Raw genomic sequence first — 25,834 nt, forward strand, 5'->3', positions numbered from 1 at the left:
AAAGAGGGGAGCCTGGCTGGCCCAGTCCATGGAGCTAGTGCCCCTTGATCTCGAGATTGTGAGTTTTGGCCCCATGTTGGGTACAGAGATTACTTAAAAATAAAATTTTTTAAAAGGAGTAAGATTTTATCTGGTAGGGTTGGACTTTATGGAGTGAAACTCTTGTAATATCTAATATTTTCCCACATCCCGCACCATTACCAATTTCACACTCTTGGGGGAAATACTGACCCTTTTGAGAATATGCAGTGTAGGGCAGTTTTACTTCCTAGAATATTCCCTGTAGAAACTATATTTTGCAGCCTTTAGATATCTGCAAGGATTTCCTAAAATGAAGTTTTAATTTGGTGTACAAACAGCTTTAAAAAAATAGGTGAAATCCCTATCCCTGCTACCCTAACTAAACTGTCTCATCATCCTATTCTGTGCATTCAAGGGAAGAGCTGAAAACAAGAAAAAAGAACAGAATAATGGGAAACTAATCATATTCAGCTGTAGAGGACTAGAATGAAAATTATTCAGAGTGCAAGAATAAGTGTGAACTGTGACTCTCCAACCCAATGAGTACACCTTCACTAGAGCCATGTAAGTCCCTAGAACCTGCATATCTGTCTTCTAATTTTTCCCACTGGTCCTGTCCTAGTCTATTATAAATTATTTTGATCCTGATTTCTTAGTTTTTAATTGTGTATTTCCTATAGCTGCCTTAAATTGTGAAATCAAGGAAATATTTTATATATGTTTGTGTTATAAGTATGTATAAATTAGAAGCACATATCTGGAAAAAAAAAAAAGAAGCACATATCTGGGGGCATCTGGGTGGCTCCGTCAGTTAAGTGTCTGGCTTCAGCTCAGGTCATGATCCTGGGGTCCTCGGACAGAGCCCTACATCGGGATCCCTGCTCAGCAGGGAACCTGTTTCTCCCTCTCCCACTTCCCCTGCTTGTGCTCTGTCAAATAAATAAATAAAATTTTCAAAAAACAAGCACATATATCCACTCATATACATGCATGTCAATAATCAATTAGTTGAGGTACCCTAAATACTGTGAGATACTTGAGGGCATAAATCATATCATATTGACCTCATAATGATTACACAGCAAGCATAGCAAAAGTTTGCTCAACAAATGACCTAGAGAATGGTCTAAGCTTCCTGTGTGGTATTTCAACAGACACCAAATCAACTATTTGGGTTTATATGAACTGGAATAATATAGGTTTGGAGACATTTCATTTACTTTTTTTATACCATAAAAGTTTTGTTTCCTTCCGATATACATGGTCTTAAAGAACTTAGTAAAGATCATACATAGACACATGAAACTAATGAAGCAATATAAAGTAAATATGCCTGTGCCCTAATGGAAGAATGAAATTTCAGCACTAGAAAAAGTGCTGGTTGTTTTGTGAGAAAAATTATAAGTTATATTATACTGGGTTATTATCCATATTCTACTAAACTTGAAGGCAACTCTTACACATGACATATCTCAAGAAGTATAGCTTGCATCTCTATAGGTTGGGTATCATTAAAACAGAGCTATAAGAGATTCATAAAGAGGAGAAATATCTTTACCATTTCCTTTTCCCGAGCCTTGAGGGACTGAAGTTATGTCATGGATCTCCAATGTTTTATTTTTTTACAGATCAGAATAAAATACTTTCAAAATGTAAAATATACAATCTGATATCTTCTGTTCTATAAAACAGTGGAACATTAAGAGGCTTTAAAACACCAGCTCTTTTTGGACATTCCAGAGTGTGTCTGCACTCTTCTTAAAAAGGGCCTCCTCGTCAGAATTCAAGTTAACTTTCACAATATCTGAGACACCATTTTGCCCCAAAACACAGGGGATACTGAGAAAGATTTCTTCTTTTATTCCATATAAGCCCTAAAAGGCAAAATTAGATTATTGTTCAGTAACATGATATGGAAAAGCACTTGTGCAAGACAGCTTCAGAATAAGAGGATACCAGAGAGACCATGGAGCTCAATTAGAATCAAAAGGTGGTAGAGTAGCTATCAACAATATTGATCCTAATGTCCTATGACTATACAGAGTTTGTGTTCAAGGATGTGAAGAACATACCAGAGGCATTCAAAGGGACCAAGAAAGGCAACGTCTACTTTACCCCTTACCAGTTCCATTTTTCTGTCCAAAGGAAAGATGCCATCCAATCCTTCATGATGCCATTTATCTGATAAAGGACTGCAAAATCAAGCAGCCTGTATTTGGTGTAAATTACAGCAAAGAATAGTGAAGGCTGAGAAGCAGGAAGTGGCTGGAAAGACTTCTTTATATGAGTCGACCTTTACACCAAGAGGCACCATTGAGTTGCACAATAGATGATACAGGTAACATCTCAATCCTCCAAAGGTGAAGCCTCCAATGGACCCTGCAGGTACTCTCATATGCCCAGGAGGGCTTTTGTCTTTCCCCTGCCAAGTACCAATGGAATGCATGCATGCCCATCTGTATGGGTACTTCCATCCACCGCTCCATCTGACTTCTACCCAGGACCTCCCATGATGAACCGAACATGGAATAGTTGGAACCATGGCCACCACCCTATTCTGGGCTCCCGAAACCTCCAGCCACCAGCCCCGACATTCCCTCCACTCCTGCAGCTGAAGTGTTTTGGGAATTTGTTTCCCCTCTACTTTCTCTGTCTTTTTTCTAGAGGGGCTTCTTGAACTAGAATTTGAGAATGTAGATCCATCCCATCATGCCATTTGGGGGCTGCTGGGTGGCTGGAAATAAGGGTCCTGGCCCCTGGAGCCTGGCCCTATGTGCTAACCATGACCTGCTACCCAGCCCCCTCTTCTCTTTAAGCTTCATTCCTGGCTGACAATATGACCCTGGGATACACTAAAATTGACTCTCATTTGCCCCTGTACTGGCCATGAAATGAGAAAATGGCTCTTTAAAAAGAATTCCCTATTTATATAAAAAAAATCTAGCCAATATATAAATATGAAATAAACTGTAGCCTTATTTGCTGAAAATGTGAAGCAATAAAACTAAATGGGGTAAAAAAAATAAGAGTATATGAGTGATTATCCTCTTAATATCAAATGTTTAAGTTTTCCTATAAAATACAACTTGTGGGATCCCTGGGTGGCGCAGCGGTTTGGCGCCTGCCTTTGGCCCAGGGCGTGATCCTGGAGACCCGGGATCGAATCCCACGTCGGGCTCCCGGTTCATGGAGCCTGCTTCTCCCTCTGCCTGTGTCTCTGCCTCTCTCTCTCTCTCTGTGACTATCATAAATAAATAAAAATTAAAAAAAATAAAAATAAAAAAAATAAAATACAACTTGTCCATTGATTTGGTCAGTAAAAACTATGAAATTCCCATATTAGTCTCTTCTCAGAGCATTTGAAACCCCCTTGACTCTTCCTCAGGCGTGCCCTAGGGGTAATTGCTTATTCTCCCATGTGCCTGCGTATCCTCCAAAGAGGAGGGGTGTATGGTATCCATTGTGTACTCACTGTCTCTTTCAAGTCATTAGTCCCCTACTCTCTTAACATTCCCTCTATTTTTTGAGGCTCATTTACTAATGACCATTTACTAACCTCTTGGTTATTCATAAAAACTGACACCTAGCTCACAATCTTTCCTCTCTGTCCCAATATCTGTGATTACTCTTGGTGACTTTGTATGTAGATCATATTTAAGGGCAAAGATGATGAATTTTGTCTGTAACCCTTTAGCGGAAAGTCAAACCCATTAACATGTGTACAAGCCAAAGGCTATACCACACGCATCCCTCCCTTCTACTTTCTCTCCCCACCCACTCTTTCACACCCCAGAAAGTAAATCCCACACCCATATAAATTTAGCTGTCTTCCCTCTCCATGCCTGTGCTCAGATCCCTGGAGAAAACTACACAATAAAGTTAATCTTTAACTTACATTATTATTAATTAATCAATGCATATCAACCTCAAACGAGCATCCACATAACAGTTATTCTTTTTGCGGGGGGCCAAGGGCTCAAATTCTATTTCTCATTAGCTACAAAAGTGATTTCAAACCTTCTCAAACATCTGATTCCTCTATAGGTCCCCTGATTCTCAGGTGATTTTGTCTCCTTTCACTAAAAAAACATCCAATGCCAAACTTACCAATGTGCATGATTCACTGCCTATCCTCTAATATCTCCTGTTACAAGAAATAGCTGTCTCTCCTCCTTCCTAGAGCTAATACCTTCATCTATGCTCTGGATCCCACACTCTCTGCTTAGTACTTCTATCTGTAATATCTACTTTTACTATCAGCATCTTATCTTTAAAAAAAAAAAAAAAAAAAAAAAAACTTACCTGGCCTTGATTTTCCTCTCCAATTACTACTCTCTTTCCATACCTTCACAGCCAAATACCTCAAAAGAGCTATTTATACTAGTCTTAATTTCCTCAGAGATTCTCAAGGACCTTCCAAAGGGACATTTGGCAATATCTGGAGACATTTTTGACTGTCAAAACTGAGAGGAAAGGGTATGCTACTGGCATCTAACAGGTGGAGGCCAGGGATGCTGCTAACATTCCACAATTCCCGGGATAGTCCTCCAACAACAATGAAGAATTATGTGGCCCAAAGTCAGTAGGGCCGAGATTAAGAAAATCCTAGTGTACTCCAAGCAGGCTTTCACTCCTATTACTTCATTAAACAGCTCCTGCTAAGGTTATGACTTCTATTACTTTATCCTCCTGGCATTTTTAATCCTCATTTTATATGACTTCTCATCGTCAATCAACAACAGAAAACCAATTCTTTAGTCTTTAAAGCATCCTCCTCTCTCTTGGTTACCATGAATCCATGGTTCTCTTCTCTTGGTTTTTAACTCTCTGGCTGACACTTCTTAGTCACCTTTGTGTACTCATACTATAAACTCAACTTTTAACACTAGAATTCCTCAAGACTCAATCTCAGTCTGTCTTCTCACTTTATTACACTCTCCTTAGGCAAGCTCATTGAAACCCCCAGCTTCAGTTCCCATGTGTAAGGGATATCTGTTGCCTGTGCTTGCCCAGCATCTCTGTCTTTGTTGGTGGTGATGTTGTTAACAGACCTCTCTTTCCCTCTCAGGAACTATCTCCAAACTGACTCCTACTTAGAACTCTTATGAGTTCCGGAAGCTTGTACCCAACTGCCCATTTTCTTTTGGATATTGCAAAAGCACCTGAAATTCAACTTGTTCATAACTGCAAACATGATCTTTAAACCTGGTTCTCCTTGAGAATTCCCTTCCTCAGTGGATATCACTATCTATATAATGGTGCAAAACAGAAATCTACAAATGTCTTTCTTTTCCTTATTTCCTACTTCATCTATTACCAAGTCCTATGAACATTACCTACTAAATACAGTGTCTCTCAAATTTATCCCCTTCTCTTCACCTCTACTATTTTCCTTTCTATTCTAAGCTACTGCTCATCTTCTTTTTTTTTTTTAAGATTTCATTTATTCACTAAACACACAGGACAGAGGCAGAAACCTAGGTAGAGGGAGAAGCAGGCTCCCTGGGGAGAGCCTGATGCAGTACTCCATCCCAGGATCGTGGCCTGAGCCAAAGGCAGATGCTCAACCACTGAGCCACCTAGGCATTCCTACTGCTCATCTTCTTGACAGGATTCTGCAAGTCTACTCTTGTCCCTTTCAAATCTGTTGCCTCCATCATAGCCATAGACATCTGTTTACCATGAATGCTTGCCAGTCCCTCAAAATCTTTTGGTGGCTTTCCATAGACCTAAATCCTTTTATTAGGCTTTCAGTGGCTGAACCCTGCTTACTTCTCTAGCCTTACCATGCACTTCCCCCTTCACTCTCTGCATTTCAATAACCTTTTTTTCAGATCCACAAGTGCCCTCTACTTATACCTACATCACTTCCTCTGCACATGTGTTCCCTCTGCTTAGACTATTAGTCCAGCCTTCCAAAGTAACTCCTACTCATTATTCAGAATAGGTCACATTTTACTTCCTTAGGAAGTTTTCCCTTACTATCACCCATGTTCCTACCCAGAGTAGTTAAATTCTCTTCTTGTACTTCTCTCTCTTAAGTACTTGGTAGTTTTTAATCATAGCACTTATCGTAATTTGTTATTATATATTTACTTTTACAATTATTTTATTAAATCCATTTCTTTTGGGCAGCCCGGGTGGCTCAGCGGTTTAGCGGGCCTGGGGCCTGATCCTGGAGACCCGGGATCGAGTCCCACATCGGGCTCCCTGCGTGGAGCCTGCTTCTCCCTCTGCCTGTTTTTCTGCCTTTCTCTCTCTCTCTCTCTCTGTGTGTCATGAATAAACAAATAAAATCTTTTTAAAAATTAAAATAAAATAAATAAATCCATTTCTTTCATTGAACTCCATGAAGTCAGGGCCTTCTTTGTTCACCTCTATATCCTCAACATCTTGTATAATGCCTAGCACATAGTAGGGACTCAAGAAATATTAAAGAAAAGATGATAAATGAAGAGTCAGTTTAAGCCTACCTTAACCATAGTAGAAACTGGATGCACTCTCCTAAGATTTTTCAAAACTGATCCTACCAGATCTGTCACAGACAGTCCAATAGCCCAAGAGGTATACCCTTTCAGCTTGATAATCTCATAGGCACTGCAGTTTAGAAAGTAAGAAAATCAAGTTCATGGCAAATCAACTCAGAAAACATATTATTTTTCAAGCTTCCATTTTGAAGTAATCTACATGTCATTGCCACTCTGAGACTTATTCTAGAAATTATTTATGAATAAGCAATAGAAGTTTCTATACCATTTTCATAAATTTCATTATTCACTTTAAATAATAATCCATCCTTCTCTGATCATAAAGGCAGAATACTAGGGCACATGTGTCACTAAATATGAAACTTTAGAGTCGCATCACTCCACAAAGTTATTAACAGTGATTATTTTTAAGTGACATTACAGGTGATATTATCTTCTTTACACTTTTCTTAATTTTCTTATATTCTATTTGCCACCAATTTGGATTGACATTCAAACTCAAAGAACAAAGAGGTTTTAACTGAGCAGAGTTTATTTAGTTTTGGGAAAAAGGATCCAGGACAGGAAATGGAATGTTTGGAATCATTATTTGTATCATATCAGATGGTCTTGCAACCATGTAAGCACAGTTTCAAGGCCCCAGGACTGCACACAATACACTTGGTAGCAAACGAGAAGACTGATGTATGGACCACTTCAGCATAGGAAAGTTGGGACTAGACTATATTCATTGTGGTAGCCTGTGATTTGACTGTCAGTTGAAAACCAGGGGCACAGTTTTATTATTTAAAGCAAGCAAATTGCTGTCAAATTTAGGATTAACAAAAAAAAACAAAAAACAAAAAAAAACAAAAAAAAAATTTAGGATTAACTTTCAGACTCTCAATTCAATATGGCCAAGACTCTGGGGTAAGTGAAAGGAAAGGGAGGGAGACTCTGCCTAGTGATTGATTGAATAATGATGTTTGAACTGAAGAAAGCCCTGCAGTAGATAACTGGGGGAAAAATCTTACCAGTGGAATCTGGATGCTGTCATACATCCTCTCAGGAATTAACAAAACAAATTGACAAAGAGAAAAGAGTTGAGAAAAAACTGGCTAAAAATATAATCCTTTAGTTGTTATTAACCATCCTAATGAAAATAAAACTGCTGGCATAAAGAAAAGGGCAAAGGGAGCAAATAGAACAAGCAGTTTTAAGACTACTATCCTAAGACAAAAAACTGACTGCTCTATTAAAAACCTGGAAGGACATCCTATTAAATCATGATGTCACTCCCCTGCCATTGTTGGTTAGCCACTGGAAAATCAGAGACTATGACAAAAAAGAGTTGAGTTGTTTTTAGATAAAGACTAGCAGTATCCTGAGGATTCTTTATAACTATAGATCCTCTGCTAAATGACCAAGAGGCAAAAAATTTAATTTGGACACTGCATGTTGGGAGGATTAATTGGAATGAGTACTGATATGTAATGTGTTGCAGTATTTGGTATTTAAATCACACAGGACTTCAGTGGAAAATGTGGTCTTAATCATTATTCTCTTATAGAAAAAGTCTTTTAAATTAGAAAGGAACTAGCATTCCCTCTGGTACAATTATTAGGAATTGGGTAGACAGAGACTAACACTATAACATCCCTGCAAGAAATAGATAGGTGACTCCATGACATTTAGAAACCAGTATTGGCTAAAATAGATTCCTTAGCTGGGTTGTGGTTCTGCCTCCAGATCAGGTTGATTCCTGCATTTACTGAGAAATGGCCTTTAATGGACCCTATATCTGGAAATCTATGGCATATGGGTAAAGGATACTTGTGTTGAGAAGGACAGGAAATGATACTATAATATTAACATAGGTGTTTTATGCTAGGCATTAACTTAATCTCTTATCCAAAGCTATTTGGCGCATAACAAAGGGTTTGTAGGTTCCCTTAAGAAAATTTAAGAAAATGAGGGATGCCTGGGTGGCTCAGCTGGTTAAGCATCCAACTCTTGATTTCGGCTCAGGTCATGATCTCAGGGTCATGTCTGTGCTGAATGTGGAGCCTGGTTTAAAATTATCTCTTTCCCTCTCCCTTTGCCCCTCCCTCCTCCATTTGCATGCATGCTTACTCTCTCTCTTAAAAAAGAAAGAAAATGGGGATCCCTGGGTGGCGCAGCGGTTTGGTGCCTGCCTTTGGCCCAGGGCGCAATCCTGGAGACCCAGGATTGAATCCCACATCGGGCTCCCGGTGCATGGAGCCTGCTTCTCCCTCTGCCTGTGTCTCTGCCTCTCTCTCTCTCTCTGTGACTATCATAAATAAATAAAAATTAAAAAAAATAATTAAAAAAAAAAAAAAAGAAAGAAAATGACACATACTAATAACAATTACCAAAGTGAAAAGACAGTTGGGGAAATTGACCTAAAGCTTCCAATTGATGTGATCCCAGCAGAAATAGTTTAGCCAGAAGAGGAAATAAATTTGCTTTAGAAATATCAAACACACAAATCGAACTCCGATAAAAAAAAAAAAAATACAGGGATCCCTGGGTGGCACAGCGGTTTGGCGCCTGCCTTTGGCCCAGGGCACAATCCTGGAGACCCGGGATTGAATCCCACATCGGGCTCCCGGTGCATGGAACCTGCTTCTCCCTCTGCCTGTGTCTCTGCCTCTCTCTCTCTCACTGTGTGCCTATCATAAATAAATAAAAATTTTTTTAAAAATACAAAAAAATAAAAAGAAAAAAAGAAAATAAACACAGTCCTGGCCTAAATAAATAAATAAATGCTCTTTCAAGAAAACACACACACACATACACACAGAATGTATTCCCCATTCTAATGGGTTTCCTATATAGTTTTGTTCCTATACATGTTTTCAAAATATGTATTTCTCACATGCCTATATTTTTAACATTCCTACACAGCATTATAAAGTCTATTGTTTTCTTTTTTTGTCCTTCAGAATAAAGCTTTTAAGATCTGACAAAGGAGAGAAAGTCCAATCATTTTGCTTTCTTCTAATGGTGACATAATATTCCATGGTGCTTGGGCACCTGGGTGGCCGAGTCATTTGAGTGGCCAGACTCTCGATTTCAACTCAGGTCATGATCTCAGGGACGTGAGATCCAGTCTGGTGCCAGCTCCATGCTCAGCAGAGAGTCTGTTTGGAATTATTTCTCCCTCCCCCTGTGTCCTCCCCCTGATCATGCTTTCTCTCTAAATACATAAATAATATCTTTTAAAAATATCAGACACACAATTAAATGAGTCTGTCAATACATTTAATAAGGCACAAGTGACAGTAAATAAAAGGGGAAAATAGAATAATCCAATTAGCTAAGGATTACCAAAACACCTGTGAGTGATTTTGGTTACCTATTGTACAGATCCTGGTGATCATAGGAATAGCTTGTCTTTTTCTATGTATAAAATATTGAAGACATGTTTGTCAAAGGAACTCTGAGCAATATATGGTACAAAAATAATCATCCAAGGTCATGGAGAAGTATCATGGATAAGAAGGCTAACATTAAGTCTAGATCCTTTCCAAGAAAAGGCAGGACTATTTAGAAAGATGACTTTGGGTATGCTTTTGCACAAAACAGTTTTCTAGGTTAAAAAATCAGTTAAGCACTGGAGGATTCTGAGAAGATGATGAAGTAGGAAGCACCAGGATTCTATCCCCCCACCTAGACAATAATTGTTTTACCCAAATCTGTCTGACATAACTATTCTGGAGCTGTGGAGTCTATTGAAGGCTTGAAACCATTGGAGGGGAAGGCTCCAATGGTAATTTGTAGGTACCTTCAGTCAATTTCAGCTCTTAGCACTGTAGCAACTATCTATCCCCCACCTTCAGCAGGTAGCTGTTCATATGTCCCCCAGGTAGCTTGTGCATAGCCTACAAAAAAGCCTTCTCTAAATATCAGGAATCGATGACAGAGGTGTAGAAAAAGGAGGGCAGCCATTTTTTTGCACCTCCCCCCAATCATTGCAGTTCCTTCCCATCTGGCTATAGTGACCTCCAGGGAATTTTATTCCCCATTCCCTTTATTTTTCTCTTTTTCTCTTACTGTTTAGTGCAAAAGCCATCTTTCTAAATAGTCCTGGAAACCTCAACAAATTACTAGCAGCCAAATTCATAGGCACTTTCAAAGAATTATACACTATGACCAAGTGAGGTTTATTCCTGGAATGGAAGCAAAGGATGGGTCAACATATGGAAATTCATTGATCCAGTCTGACACATTAACATACTTAGAAAAAAATAATTATCCCATTTGATGCAAAAAAAAAATCATTTGACAAGATTCAACACCCTTTCATAATAAAAACACTTAAGAAACTAGGAATTACCGAAACTACTTCAACATAATAAAAGCCATACATGAAAAACCTACAGTGATCATAGTCAGTGGTGAAATACCGAAAGTCTTTCCTTTAAGATCAGGAACAAGGAAAGAATGCCCACTTTGCCACTTCTATTCAACACAGTATTAGAAATTCTATCCAGAGTAATTATACAAGACAGAGAAATAAAAGGCATCCAAATTGGAAAGAAGAAAAACTATCCCTGCTCACAGATGACATGATCTTATATGCAGATAACTCTAAATTACACACACACATACACACACACACACAAAAATTGTTAGAACTATAAGTGAATTCAAAGTAACAATATAAAGTCAACATACAAAATTGCATTTCTATACAATAACAATGAACAATATGAACAGAAAATTAAGAAAATAATTCCACTTACAAAAGCATCAAAAATAATAAAATAATTAGGAATTGACCAAGGAAGTGAAAGACTTGTGCAATAAAAACTACAAAATATTGCTGAAAGAAATTAAAGATGATACAAATAATCCCAAAGTGATCTATAAATTCAATGCAATCCCCATCAAAATCCTGCAGATATTTTTTTGCAGAACCAGAATATAACAAACAAACAAAAAACACTCTTAAATATGGAAAAGAAACTGGTAGTTGCCAGAGGGGAGGTGGATGGAGGGATGTGCAAAACAGATACAAGAGATTAATAGATACAAACTTCCAGTTATGAAATAAATAAGTGATGGCGATGAAAAGTACAGCATAGAGAATACAGCTAATAATATTGTGATAACGTTGTATGATAACAGATGGTGACTACACTTATTGTAGTGAGCACTAATTAATGTACAGAACTGTCAATCAATATCATATATTGTATACCTGAAACTAGTATAACATTGTATGCTAATAGAAAAAAAGATGAAGAAACTGAGATTTTACTATTTTAAATAAGTTCTCAATATCATACCACTAATAAATGAGGAAGCCAGGATTCAAGTCTCAGCAACCTGATTTCAAAGTTGATGATTATACACTATGCCATATTACCCTCAAATACATATGCGTTCTTATGAAATGATAAACAGATTTTCCTTTTAAAAAATGACCCCCAGAGAAAACTATGCATAATATAAGTCTGAATTTGGGGATTTTCAGAAGGTTTGAGTTATTTATCTCATAAAAAGCAAGATCAACTATATACCTTTTGCCTCTGAAACTAATTCTTAAGACTGATTATTAAGGCACTGAGATATTGAATAAGTACTGTTACCTTTCAACAACTTGTTTGTGGATATTTTTCCACTGGTCTTTGTCTGCATCAGTTCCTAATTTAGGGTCTAGAGTCTTCAGAGCAACACCAGCAACATTCACTCCACTCCATAAAGGCACTAAAAGAAATATATCTCAGAATAAACTCTTCTTCCCAGTACTACGTTAGTCCTTTGAGTTCAATAGGTTTATATTATAAACTTAGGTTACTACCTTATACATTTATAAAAATAAGTTTAATATGGACAAAAGAAAGAAATGTAAAAACCCAAAATAACAAAATTGTAGAAAAATATGTAATAGAAGTTATTTACACTTGTGTCGTATAGGAAGCATTAAAGCAAGATGCAACTTCAGAATCCATAAAAGGATTAGTAAGATAAAATATCATAAGCACCTAGAGGGAAAAGAGCAACAAATTAATACTACTCAGCAGTAACAAAGAACTGACAGGGAATAACTATCAACCTAGAATCTTATATCAATTAAAGTGTCAAAAATGAGATGAAACTAAAACATTTTCACATAAATAAAACAGACAGGATATACTCCAGAAAGAGAGAATTGAATTCAGGGGAAGGAGTTAGAGATAAAATAAAGATAAGCAGTACAATTGGTAAACATGTACACAAATCCAGACAGGTATTATACTTAAATAGTAATAACTAATTTGGGGATATGAAAACAGAATGGAATACAGTTGCCCCTTATACAACAGAAGTTTGAACTGTGTGGTTTCACTCATACATGAATTTTTCCCGATAAATATCTTGGAAAGTGTTTTGAGATGTGCAACAATCAGAAAAAACTTGCAGATGAAACAGGTAACCTAGAAATACCCCCCCCCCCAAATTTTTTTAAGTTGGGTATTATTATAAAGAAAACAGCCTATAATACATATAACATACTTTTTAATTTATTTTTTTAAGATGTTATTTATTTACTCATGAGAGAGGCAAAAACATAGGCAGAGGGAGAAGCAGGTTCCATGCAGGCAGCCCCAGGCGGGACTCAATCCCAGGATTCCAGGATCACGCCCTGAGCCGAAGGCAGATGCTCAATCGCTGAGCCACCCAGGCGTCCCAACATACTTTGTTTTAATTAACTGTTTATACTACCACGAAGGCTTCCAATCAACAGTAGGCTATTAGTAATTAAATTTGGGGGGAGTCAGAAGTTTTATGCAGATTTTAAAGTGTGTGGGGATTGGAACCCCTAACCTCAATGTTGTTCAAGGGTCAACTGTAATTAAATATGTGAGAGAACAAGGCTAATCAAACTTAATACATTCTAAGGTCTGTGTATTATTCCAAAGAAGAATAAACCCACTAATATTTTGAGGTCAAGTATGAATGTTAAAAATTTATAGATGACCACCTACAAAGTGAGTGTATAATCCAAAGTAGTAGAGGAAATTAAAGAAAGTTTATTTGATCCAATAGAAAGCAGAAAAGAAAAAAAAAAGAGAAAACCTCACTAAATAGAATAATAAATATATTTAAATCAAGACTAATCAGGGATGCCTGGGTGGCTCAGGGTGTGATCCTGGAGTCCTGGGATTGAGGCCCACATCAGGCTCCCTGCATGGAGCCTCCTTCTGTCTCTGCCTGTGTCTCTGCCTCTTTCTCTGTGTCTCTTGTGAATAAATAAATAAAATTTTATTTTTTTTAATTTTTTAAATTTATTTATGATAGTCACAGAGAGAGAGAGAGAGAGAGAGAGGCAGAGACACAGGCAGAGGGAGAAGCAGGCTCCATGCACCGGGAGCCCAACGTGGGATTTGATCCGGGTCTCCAGGATTGTGCCCTGGGCCAAAGGCAGGCGCTAAACCGCTGCGCCACCCAGGGATCCCTCTCTCTCTGTTTCTAATAAATAAATAAAATCTTTAAAAAAAAAAAAAAAAAAGTAAAACACTATGATATGAGAAGTTTATCTTGGGAAAAGGAAACACTGTAATTGAGAGAGGTGTCTTCTGGTACATTTACCAGAGTGGTAGTAATTACACGGATGTGTTCACTATTTGATGATCTATTGAGCTATAAACATATATTCTGTAAAATTTTTCTGTGTTATAAATACCTATGTTATAAATACCTAAGTACATTCTGTATCATTTCTCTGCATATGTCATATATACTTAAAACATTTAAGAAATATTTTAAAGTATACAATAAGTTTTATCATGATTAAAAATTATTTTACTATGACCCTTGAAGCATAAAGTAAATAGAAGGGTGCATTAAATGTTTTTAATCAGTGAATAATTGAATAAATTAACACATGGTCCCTATTCCCTATAAAATGAGTTATTAACATTATGGAAAGATTTGTACATATGACACAATTAGAAAAACACTGCAAGAAGTAGAAAGTTCGGGATCCCTGGGTGGCGCAGCGGTTTAGCGCCTGCCTTTGGCCCAGGGCGCGATCCTGGAGACCCGGGATCGAGTCCCACATCGGGCTCCCGGTGCATGGAGCCTGCTTCTCCCTCGGCCTCTGTCTCTGCCTCTCTCTCTGTGTGACTATCATAAATAAATTAAAAAAATTTAAAAAAAAAAAAAAAAAAAAAGAAGTAGAAAGTTCTAAATGTGCAGTAGGTATTAAATGTTCAAGTTCAGGACAGAAAAAAATTGGTGTGGCCTAAGTAATACTTTAAACCACATATTATATAATTTTACTTACATGAAAAATCTGAAATAAACATATCTATGTAATTAGAAAGTACAGTGGTTGCCTGGGACTGAAGTGTGTGTGAGCAGGAATGAGTTTCTTTTGGGGGTGATGAAAATGTTCTGTATTATATTGTAGTAATGGTTTCACAACTCTTTGAATATACTAAAATCCAGTGAATTATACACTTCAAATGGATGGATTTTATAGTATGTGAATTATATCTTAATAATGCTGTTGTTTAAAAAATCGCACTAAGTTAAAGTTATCCAGATAAGAGAAACACTCATTGACTTTTAAAACAGCTATTTGCTATGTGTATTATTTTATGACAGGTAGCTTAATCCATGAACAGAAGACTATAGGAATAAGAAAAGATAGGAAAATACCAACAAAATGAAAGTTGTGCAGCTATATTAATATCAGAAAAATAGACAAGGGAAAATAAGCATGATTAGAAATAAGATGTACATAATGATTACATAATGATAGTAGGTTTATATTTACCACTAGAATCACCATGTTCTCCAATAATCCAACCATGGCAGCTTGTGGGATGGACACCCAACTTCTCTCCAATTAGGTAACGGAAACGGGCAGAGTCTAGATTACAACCACTTCCAAATACACGAGTTGCAGGTAAACCACTTAGCTTCCAGACCACATATGTCAAAATATCCACTAGGAGGAACAATTCATTAAAAAAAAAAAAAGTAATGGTAACTTCTACAATTCCCTTTGCTGAATAAATAGTCTTTTTTGAACTTTTATTTTTATTATTTTTTTCTTAAGTAGTCTCCATGCCCAGCATGGATGGGGCTTAAACTCATGACCCAAAGTCAAGGCCTGAGCTGAGATCGAGAATTGGATGCTTAACCAACTGAGCCACCTAGGTGCTCCTAGATGAATGGTCTTAAAATCAAATACAGATTCCTTGGAGTTCAAAGTAAAGCAAGTCAAACAAATAAGGACTCTCACATAAACGTTAGAAAGGTTGAATTATTTATGATAATTTTAAAACAAAAAAATACCCTTCTTTTGAGATAATGTATGTACCTATCTATGTATTAAATAAGCAGTCAATTAATTAATTCTACCTCTTTAAGTACACCTAGATTTTGCCTCTCCCTCACCACAGCTTCATCTAACCTATCAGCATCTCCTGCCCAGAATGAGGCCACATGCATGACCAGGACTATATGAAGATGCAAATGACAAAATTCAACATTCATTCATGATTTAAAAAAAAAAAAAAACTTTCTGGGGCATCTGGGTGGCTCAGTTGAGCATCAGACTCTTGATTTAGGCTCAGGTTATGAAATGGAAGCCCCATCAAATCTCAGGATTATGATGGAGCCTCAAGTGTAGCTCAGTGCCCAGTGCAGAGTCTGCTTGAGATTCTCTCTCTCTCTCCCTTTACCCCTCCCCCTCTGCTCACACAGGCTCTTTCTCTCTAAATAAATAAATAAAATCTTTAAACACACACACCAACTTTCTGCAAAAATGGAAAGAAGGGAATTTCATTAAAAACCCACATTAAACATCATACTCAATGATGAAAGAAGACTAAATGCTTCCCCCCCCCCCAAAAAAAAAAAAAAGAATTAGGCAAGTATGAGCCCTCTCAATATTTGTGCAAGGGTGACATGTGCCACTAACACCAGAGGATATAGATATAAATAGTATTTATTGGAGAATATCTTAGAAGCAGAGAAAGAACCACATTTTGTACACTGAACTCTCATTATTCCACAGCATAGGTTAGGCAGGGACCTTCTGTATACAATATAGCCAAGTGCAGAGGAGCCTCCTTTGGCTAGCAAGCTGGGTGTTCTCTACAAACTCCTCCAAGAGCAAGAACAAGTTCTACCACCACATGGTTACATATCTATAAGTTAGCTTTGGAAGAAGAAAAAAAACACTTAGTTTCCTTAAGTAACAAGATATTTATCAAGGAATATCCAGGTTTAGCAACAATAGTAAGGAGTATGTATTGCTAGGACCAAAGTCTACATACTAAGCGCCCCAGAAAGAACCTTGCCTGCCAGGAATGCTGATAGCAGCTTAAGACCTTGCTGTTGCTCCACAAGCTGGCACCATTCAGTTGATACAGCTCTTTGTTAAGCTACCAGAAGGAGGAAGGAAACAAGCCTCTAGAATCATGCAGATTTGTCTCTCATTACTAGTTACATTTACTGTTGTATTAGAGGTCCTAACCAGTGAAATAAGGCAAGAAAATAAAAAGGTCTTCAAATTGGAAAGAATTAAAATTAATAAAACTGTATTTACAGATGATAATATACACAGAATATCCTAAAATTTTGAATAAAATTACTAGAATTAGTAAGTGAACTTAGCAACATTTTCAAGATACAAAGTAATATGAAAAAAGCAATAGTATTTCTATATACTAGCAATAACCAATGGGAAAATGAAAGGTAAATACAACTCTTAATAATAGCATCAAAAATATGAAATGCATAGAGATAATATAATAAAATTTGTATAAGCGCTGTTTCCTGAAAACTATAAAACCTTGCTAAAAGAGAATAAAGAAGACATACCTACATGAAGAGATATTCCATATTCATGGACTGGAAGACTCAATAGTGTTCAGATACACTCTCCAAATTATAGATCTATATATTAGATGTAGATCTACATAGATCTAACACAATCCCACTTAATATCTCAGCATGTGTTTTTTATAGAAATGAATGAGCTAATTGTAAGATTTACATGAAAATGAGAGACGCCTGAGTGGCTTAGCAGTTGAGCGGCTGCCTTTGGCTCAAGGTGTGATCCCAGTCCCAGGATCAAGTCCTGCATTGATCTGCATTGATCTCCCTGTGGGGAGCCTGCTTCTTCCTCTATGTCTCTGCCTCTCTCTGTGTCTCTCATGAATAAATAATAAAATAAAAAAAACAAAGATTTATGTGAAATGAAAACAAAACATAATATCCAAAGTAATTTTAGAAAAGAACAGAGAAAAAAGGAACAAAGAGAATTTACATTAACTAACTTGAAGATTTACTGTAATCAAGATAGTGTGATAATAACAAAAGAATATATATGGGGATCAATGAAAAAAATAAAGAATCTAGAAACAGACTCACATATATGATAATTTTCAAAAAAGTTCTCAATGAAATTCAAATGGGAAAAAAATATTTTCAACAAATGTTGGTAGAAAAAGTGGATTATCATTGAAAAAAATGACACCTTATATCAAACACAAAAATTAGTATGAGTTACAGTCCTAAATATAAAAGATAAAATGATAAAACTTATAGAAAATAGTAAAGGAGAAATCTTCAAACATAAGGTGTGCTAAAGGGGCATTTGGGGGGCTCAATCGGTTGAGCAACTGACTCTTGATATCTGGCTTAGGTCATGATCTCAGGGGTCCTGAGATCAAGCCCCTCCTTTGGCTCTGTGCTGAGTGCTGAGTCTGCTTAAGATCCTTTCCCTCTATGCATCCTACCCTCACTCATGCTCATTCTCTCTCTCTGAGATAAAAAAATAAATCTTTTAAAAATAATAATTAAAAAAATCAAAACAATTAAACAGTTGCTTCCACCCACCTGGCTACCTGGTGGGGATGCTGTGGCTGGACTGCAGGCTGAGGCAGCTTGAGTTTGGACATGGGGCCCTAGCCTCCACCCAGCTTCCCTTAGATGCTGAGATGCCCAAGAAAGCTGGTGCTCTGAACAGGGTAAGAGCCAGAGCAAGGAACCAGAGACACCATTTCCTCCCTTAGGTCCTGTGGCAGTTGATCCTAAAGATTGTGTCACTATAACCATCCATGCCAAACCTGGGTCCAAACAAAAGGCTGTAACCAGCAAATGGTAAACCCTTTTACAAAATATCCTCACTCCTTAAGGATACAGTCTGCCCTGATTTCATTTCAAATGTGACAGCAGAAGCTGTGAGTGTGGCCATTGAAGAAGCATCCCTCACCCACGCAGTTGGAAGGGAAGGCTAATGCTGAACTCTGTCAGTACCTTTCCAAGGTCTTGGAACTCAGAAAGAGTGATGTGGTTTTTTTTTTTTAAGTTTTCTTTTTTTTTTTAATTTTTATTTATGATAGTCACACAGAGAGAGAGAGAGAGAGGCAGAGACACAGGCAGAGTGAGAAGCAGGCTCCATGCACCGGGAGCCCGACGTGGGATTCGATCCTGGGTCTCCAGGATCGCGCCCTGGGCCAAAGGCAGGTGCTAAACCGCTGCGCCACCCAGGGTTTTAGATAAGAGTAGTAAATCTCGTGAAAAAAGTGTTGAAACTATTAGCTTCCACAGCAGCAGAAGTGATTTTAGAGAAATTAAAGCAGCAAGTTGATTAAAAGGTTATGAGAAATAAATACCTTGGTTTTAAATATACAATGCAAATTATAGTGATTTGGTCAGGTAAATAACAAGTTCACTACCTTTGCTAATCAGAATCAAAGGAGTTGTGTGCTTTTGTCTAAGTACCTGAGAAATGTACTGGTAGACAAAACATTTAAAAATACAAAATCCCCAAGAAGGACCAAAAATAAAAAGTACTAATGGTGACAGAAAAAAAAGAGCATAAAACATAAATAAGAAATTCATAAACTGGATTTCACCAAATGACATACTTTACTCTTTGAAAAATATCATTAAGAACACAAAAAGGCAAGCTGAGAAAAACTTACACAATATTTATATCTGACAAAGGGACTTGTATTCAGTATATATAAGAACTCTTATAATTCAACAATTAAAGGTTGAGTTATAGGTCAAAAGAATTAAAGGTCATAAGATCTAGTTTTTAAATATTAACAAAAGATATTAATAGACCATTCATAAAAGAAAATATAGTGATAACCAAGGAACACATGAAAAATGTCAACATCTTTGATCATGAATGGAGTACAGTTCATTAAAACCATAATGATATTAGAATGACTAAAACTGAAAAGAGTGACAATACCAAATGTTGGCAAGGATGTGGAGCAAGTAGAACTCTATTTGAGTGTCGATGGGAATGTAAAATGGAACAATCACTTTGAAAAACTGTTTGGCAGCTTCTAACAAAGTTAAACATATATGTACCATATAAGCCATCCATTTTACTCCCAGGTATTTACCCAGAGAAATAATGACATATACCCATGAAAATACTTGTTCACAAATGCATTCAGCAGTTCTAATTATTTATTTATACCCAAAAGCTAGAAATAACCTAAATATCTATCAGTAGATAAATGGATATGAATGGATAAACAAAAGAGGATTTTAAATTATTTAAAAGAATTACTCTTCAGCAGTAAAAAAAAGAACAAATCACTGATACACAGAGTAACAGGGGTGAATCCCAAAATATTCATGCTAGGTGAAAGAAACCAGGCAAAAAAGATTACATCCAGTACGATTCCGTGATATGAGATTCCAGAAAATGGGGCCATAGTAGAATAAGGGACAGACTGCAAAGGGACACGAGAAAAATTTCAGAGGTAATGGAAGTGTACTTATCTTGATTATGGTGGTGGTTTCATGAGTGATTACATCTATCAATACTCACTGTGGAATGATGTCAGAAACACAGCCAATAATGTTTACCTTCTCACCACCCACCCCTCAAAACCAACAATCTGGCATCCACCTATGGATGGATGTGCCTCTGTTGGAGCTGTGGGAATCCAGCAATATATACCAATGAACCCAGAAGTAGACTCACTCACCCATGTGTCAGGCATGTAGTAGGCACAGAGGCCTCAGTCCCTGCTGTGGACCCTGCAATGGCCCATAAGACAATTTCAGTCCCATTTTGCTGTAGTCCAGATCATCCTGGAAAACAGTGTCTTAGACAATACGCCCATGAACAAGACAGCCTTTCTGGAAGTTCAGGTTCCCAGCAGAGAGGTCCCAGCACACCAGTGGGGCAAAATAATATGAGTTTGGATGCATTGGAGAAGGTAAGAAGAACAATTTGACTTTACTGGTGTACCACTCTTCCCCCAAGGTAGAAGAGCTCAGTGCCAAAAGAGATCCTCTTATCTCATTATTTCTCCCACAAAGGAAAGTCAGAGTGTGTGAGTAAGCATCTACCTTTACTAGCTATGTAAACTGCTGCCAAAGAAGCCCATTTCTCTCTCACCCCATGCAGAGTATTGAGTACTGAGCTTCAGGACTAGGGAATGAGAAGAAGCTAAGACAGTAGCAGACAGGACACTCAAGGGGGCATTATGGGACATAGATTCTACTAAATGTGTAGTGGACTCCATCAGGAAGTCTGCCCATGAGTGACGGGGGATGCCTTGCCAGTGGATCCCCCTAACTAACCCACAGGCAACCCCAGCATGTCACACACTCACCCACACACACCCCTCCCACTGTGGTCAGCTCCCTGTATGTACTCTCAATGGTAAGAGTGAGCATCGGCAAACAGCTAGTGAGCATAGGTCTAAATCTGTGAGTCAGAATGAGACTGCAAACTTCATTTTAAGTCACATTCTTGGGAAAGCAAGAGAGGCTGTCAGCACCTGGCCTACTGTATTGAGGGTCAAAATAAGGCATAGAAGCTTAAGAGCTCCACCAGGGTGTAAGATGTGTGGAGCAGGCATATACATAGTTCTGCAAAAGCTTCAGAATCCTTAGCAGGGCCAACAGAAGACATTTCTGTCCTGAACTAAGTTGGTAATGATTAGAGGAGGTTACAGCTACTTCAAATGTAAAGACAGTACCACAAGACTTCAAGGAACATAAAAATATCAAGGAAACATGACACAACCAAAAGATCCCAATAATTTCCCACTAACCAGTCCCAAAGACATGGAGATCTGTAATTTAGCAAACAAAGAATTCAAAATATCTGGTTTAAGGAACTAAATGAACTACAAGAAAACATAGAAAGATAGTCCAGTGAAATCAGGAAAACAAAATGAGAAATATAACAAAGATTTAGAAATCATAAAAAAAGAACCAAATTCCAGAGTTGGAGAATCCAAATGGAATGAAAACTGAAACAGATAGAATCAACAACAGAATGAATCAAGAAGAAATAATCTCTTGAACTTAACAGATATATTCAGAATATTCCACCTTAAAACATCACAATACACATTCTTTTCAAGTGCACATGGAACAATCACCAGAATAGGTCATACATCAGGTCACAAAACAAACCTCAACAAATACAAAAAGATCGAGGTCATACCATGCACCTTTCTCAACAACAACGTTGTGAAACTAGAAGTCAGCCACAAGAAAAAATTTGGGAGGACCACAAATACATGGAGGTTAAACAACATGCTACTAAACAATGAATAGGTCAACCAAAAAATCAAAGAAGAAATTTCAAAAAATGGATGATACAAATGAAAATGAAAATACAATGGTCCAAAACCTTTGAGATGTAGTAAAAGCAGTCCTAGTAAGTAACTATACAGCAATAGACACCTACCTCAAGAAGCAAGAAAAATCTCAAATAAACAACCCAATCTTATACCTAAAGGAGCCAGAGAAAGAACAACAAACAAAGCATAAAGCCAGCAGAAGGAAGGAAATAAGATTAGAGTAGAAATAAATGGTATAGAAATTAAAAACAAAAACAAAAACAAAAAACAATAGAACAGATCAACGAAACCAGGAGCTAGTTCTTTAAAAAAAAATTCTTTTAAAAAAATTCTTTTTAAGATTTTATTTATTTATTCATGAGAGATACAGAGAGAGAGAGAGAGGCAGAGACACAGGCAGAGAGAGAGGCAGAGAGAGAGAGGCAGGCTCCATGCAGGGAGCCTGATGTGGGTCCCGATCCCAGGTCTCCAGGATCACACCCTGGGCGGAAGGCAGGTGCCAAGCCGCTGAGCCGTCCAGGCATCCCAAAGATTTTATTTATTTATTCATGAGAGACACAGAGAGAGAGAGAGGCAGAGACACAGGCAGAGAGAGAAGCAGGCTCCATGCAAGGAGCCTGATGTGGGACTTGATCCTGGGACTCCAGGATCACACCCCGGGCTGAAGGCAGGTGCTAAACCATTGAGCCACCCAGGGATCCCTAGTTCTTTAAAAAAATTAATAAAAGTGATAAACCTCTAGCCAGACATCAAAAAGAAAATAGAAAGGACCCAAATAAATAAAATCACAAATGAAAAAGGAGAAATAACAACCAACACCACAGAAATACAATTTTAAGAGAATGTTATGAAAAAATATACACCGGGATCCCTAGGTGGCGCAGCGGTTTGGCGCCTGCCTTTGGCCCAGGGCACGATCCTGGAGACCCGGGATCGAATCCCACATCGGGCTCCCGGTGCATGGAGCCTGCTTCTCCCTCTGCCTGTGTCTCTGCCTCTCTCTCTCTCTGTGACTATCATGAATAAATAAATAAAATCTTTAAAAAAAAAAAAAAAAAAAAAAAGAAAAAATATACACCAACATATTGGACAACCTAGAAGAAATAAGTTCCTAGAAACAAAAAAAAATTACCAAAACCACAAGAATAGAAAGCTTGAACAAACTGGTAGCAGCAAAGAAATTAAATCAGTAACCAAAAAACTCCCAGCAAACAAAAGTCCACGACCAGATGGCTACACAGGCAAATTCTACCACTTAAAGAAGAGTTAATACCTATTCTTCTTCAACTATTACAAAAAACATAAAAGGAAGGAAAATTTCCAAATTCATTCTATGAAGTCAACATTACCCTGATACCAAAACCAAATAAAGACACCACTAAAAAAAAAAAAAAAGAGAGAGAGAGAGAGAGAACTACAGGCCAATATCTCTGATGAACATAGATGCAAAAATTCTTAGTAAAATATTAGCAAATCAAATCCAACAATACATTAAAAAAATAATTCACCACAATCAAGTGGGATTTATTCTTGGGTTGCAAGGGTAGTTCAATATTCTCAAATCATTCAATGTACATCACATTAATAAAGGAAAGTGTAAGAGGGCACCTGGGTAGCTCAGTAGTTGAGCATCTGCCTTTGGCTCAGGTCATGACCACAGGGTCCTGGGACTGAGTTCTGCATCAGGCTCCCCGAAGGGAGCCTGCTTCTCCCTTTGTCTCGTCTCTGCCTCTCTCTGTGTCTCTCATGAATAAATAAATAAATAAAAATAAAAGGGTAGGAACCATGATCATTTCAATAGATGTAGAAAAAGCATTTCACAAAGCATGACATCCATTCATGATAAAAACCCTCAACAAAGTAAGTTTAGAGAGAACATACCTCAACATAAGAGCCATATATGAAAACCCCACAGCTACTATCATCCTCAAGGGGGGACATCTGAGAGCTTTTCTCTATGGCCAGGAACAAGACAGGGATGTCCACTCTCACCACTTTTATTCAACATAGTACTGGAAGTTCTAGCCACAGCCATCAGGCAACAAAAAGAAATAAAATGCATCCAAATCAGCAAGAAAAAAAGAGAATCTTTCAGTGTTTGCATGTAACATGATACTATATACAGAAAACCCAAAAGAACCCACAAAAAACCTGCTAGACCTGATAAACAAATTCAGTAAAGTCACAGGTATAAAATCAACATGCAAAAATCTGTTACATTTCTGCACACTAATAATGAAGCAGCAAAAGAGAAATTAAGGAATCAATCCCATTTACAATTGCAACAAAAGCAATAAGATAACTAGGAATAAACCTAAGCAAAGAGATGAAATACCCATACTCTGAAAACTACAAAACACTGATGAAAGAAACTGATGATGACACAAAGAAATGGAAAAACATTCCATGCTCATGAATTGGAAGAACAAATATTGTTAAAATGTCATGCTATCCAAAGCAATCTAAACCTTTAATACAAAACCTATTAAATACCAATAGCATTTTTCACAGAGCTAAAACAATCCTAAAATTTGTACAGAACCATAAAAGATCCCAAGTACCCAAAACAACCTTGAAAAACAAAAGCAAACCTAGAAATATTGCAATTCTGGACTTCAAGTTATATTAAAAAGCTGTAGTGATCAAAACAGTATGGTTCTGGCACACAAAGAGACACATAGATTAATGAAATCAAACAGAAAACCCAAAAATAAACCCAAAACTATATGGTCAATTAATTTTTGACAAAGCAGGAAAGAATATCCAATGGGAAAAAGTTTTTTTCAACAAACGATGTTGTGAAAACTGGACAACCACATGCAAAAAAAGAAAGAAACTTGTCCACTTTCTTATACCATACATAAAAATAAATTCAAAATGGATGAAAGACCTAAATGTGAGATAAGAAACCATTAAAATCCAAGAAGAGAGCACAGGTAGTAACCTCTTTTATATCAGCCATAGCAATTTCTTTCTAGATATGTCTCCTAAGGCAAAAGAAACCAAATCAAAAATAAACTATTGGGACTACATCAAAATAAACAGCTTCTGCACAACGAAGGAAAAAAAACTAAAAGGCAACCTATGGAATAGGAAATATTTGCAAATGATGTATCTGATAAAGGGTTAGTATCCAAAATATATAAAGAACTTATAAATGGGGATCCCTGGTCTGCTCAGTGGTTTGGCACCTGCCTTCGGCCCAGGGCATGATCCTGCAGTCCTGGGATCAAGTCCCATATCAGGTTCCCTGTATGGAACCTGCTTCTCCCTCTGTCTGTGTCTCTGCCTCTCTCTCTCTGTCTCTCTGTCTCTCTCTCTCTCTCTCTCTCTCTGTCTCTCATGAATAAATAAATAAAATCTTTAAAAAAATAAAAAATAAAAGAAATAAAAAATATTAAAAAAAGAACTTATAAAACTCAACACCCCCCCCAAATGAATAACCCAATTAAAAAACAGACAGAAGACACGAATAGACATGTTTCCAAAGATGACATACAGATGACCGACAGAAACATGAAAACATACTCAACATCATTCATCATCAGGGACATGCAAATCAAAACCACAATGAAATACCACCTCACACCTCTCAGAAAGGCTAAAATAAAAAATACAAGGAGAAACAGCAAGTGTTAGCGAGGATGTGGAGGAAAAAGAATATGTGTGCACTATTGGTAGGAATGTAAACTGGTACAGCCACTGTGGAAAACCGTATGAAAGTTCCTCAAATATTAAAAA

General features: G+C 37.3%; 1 protein-coding gene across 5 annotated transcripts in view; it reads right to left on the reverse strand.

Annotated features, from left to right (window-relative positions):
* Positions 1–1,612: 1,612 nt before the first annotated feature.
* LOC140614700 (L-lactate dehydrogenase C chain) overlaps positions 1,613–25,834 on the reverse strand; it is a 45,819-nt gene continuing 21,597 nt past the window's right edge. For 3 of the 5 annotated variants that reach the window (XM_072793848.1, XM_072793846.1, XM_072793847.1), the window contains 4 exons: positions 15,283–15,456; positions 12,107–12,224; positions 6,495–6,618; positions 1,613–1,895 (listed from right to left, as the gene is read on the reverse strand). In XM_072793848.1, the coding sequence (XP_072649949.1) occupies positions 1,731–1,895; positions 6,495–6,618; positions 12,107–12,224; positions 15,283–15,456 (581 nt within the window). In that variant the 3' untranslated portion in view covers positions 1,613–1,730. The remainder of the gene's footprint in view (positions 1,896–6,494; positions 6,619–12,106; positions 12,225–15,282; positions 15,457–25,834) is intronic. The other 2 variants (XM_072793849.1, XM_072793850.1) reach the window with 2 other exon arrangements.

The sequence above is a fragment of the Canis lupus genome, chromosome 23 (assembly GCF_048164855.1).
Source record: "Canis lupus baileyi chromosome 23, mCanLup2.hap1, whole genome shotgun sequence".
In the NCBI taxonomy this organism is placed as follows: domain Eukaryota; kingdom Metazoa; phylum Chordata; class Mammalia; order Carnivora; family Canidae; genus Canis; species Canis lupus.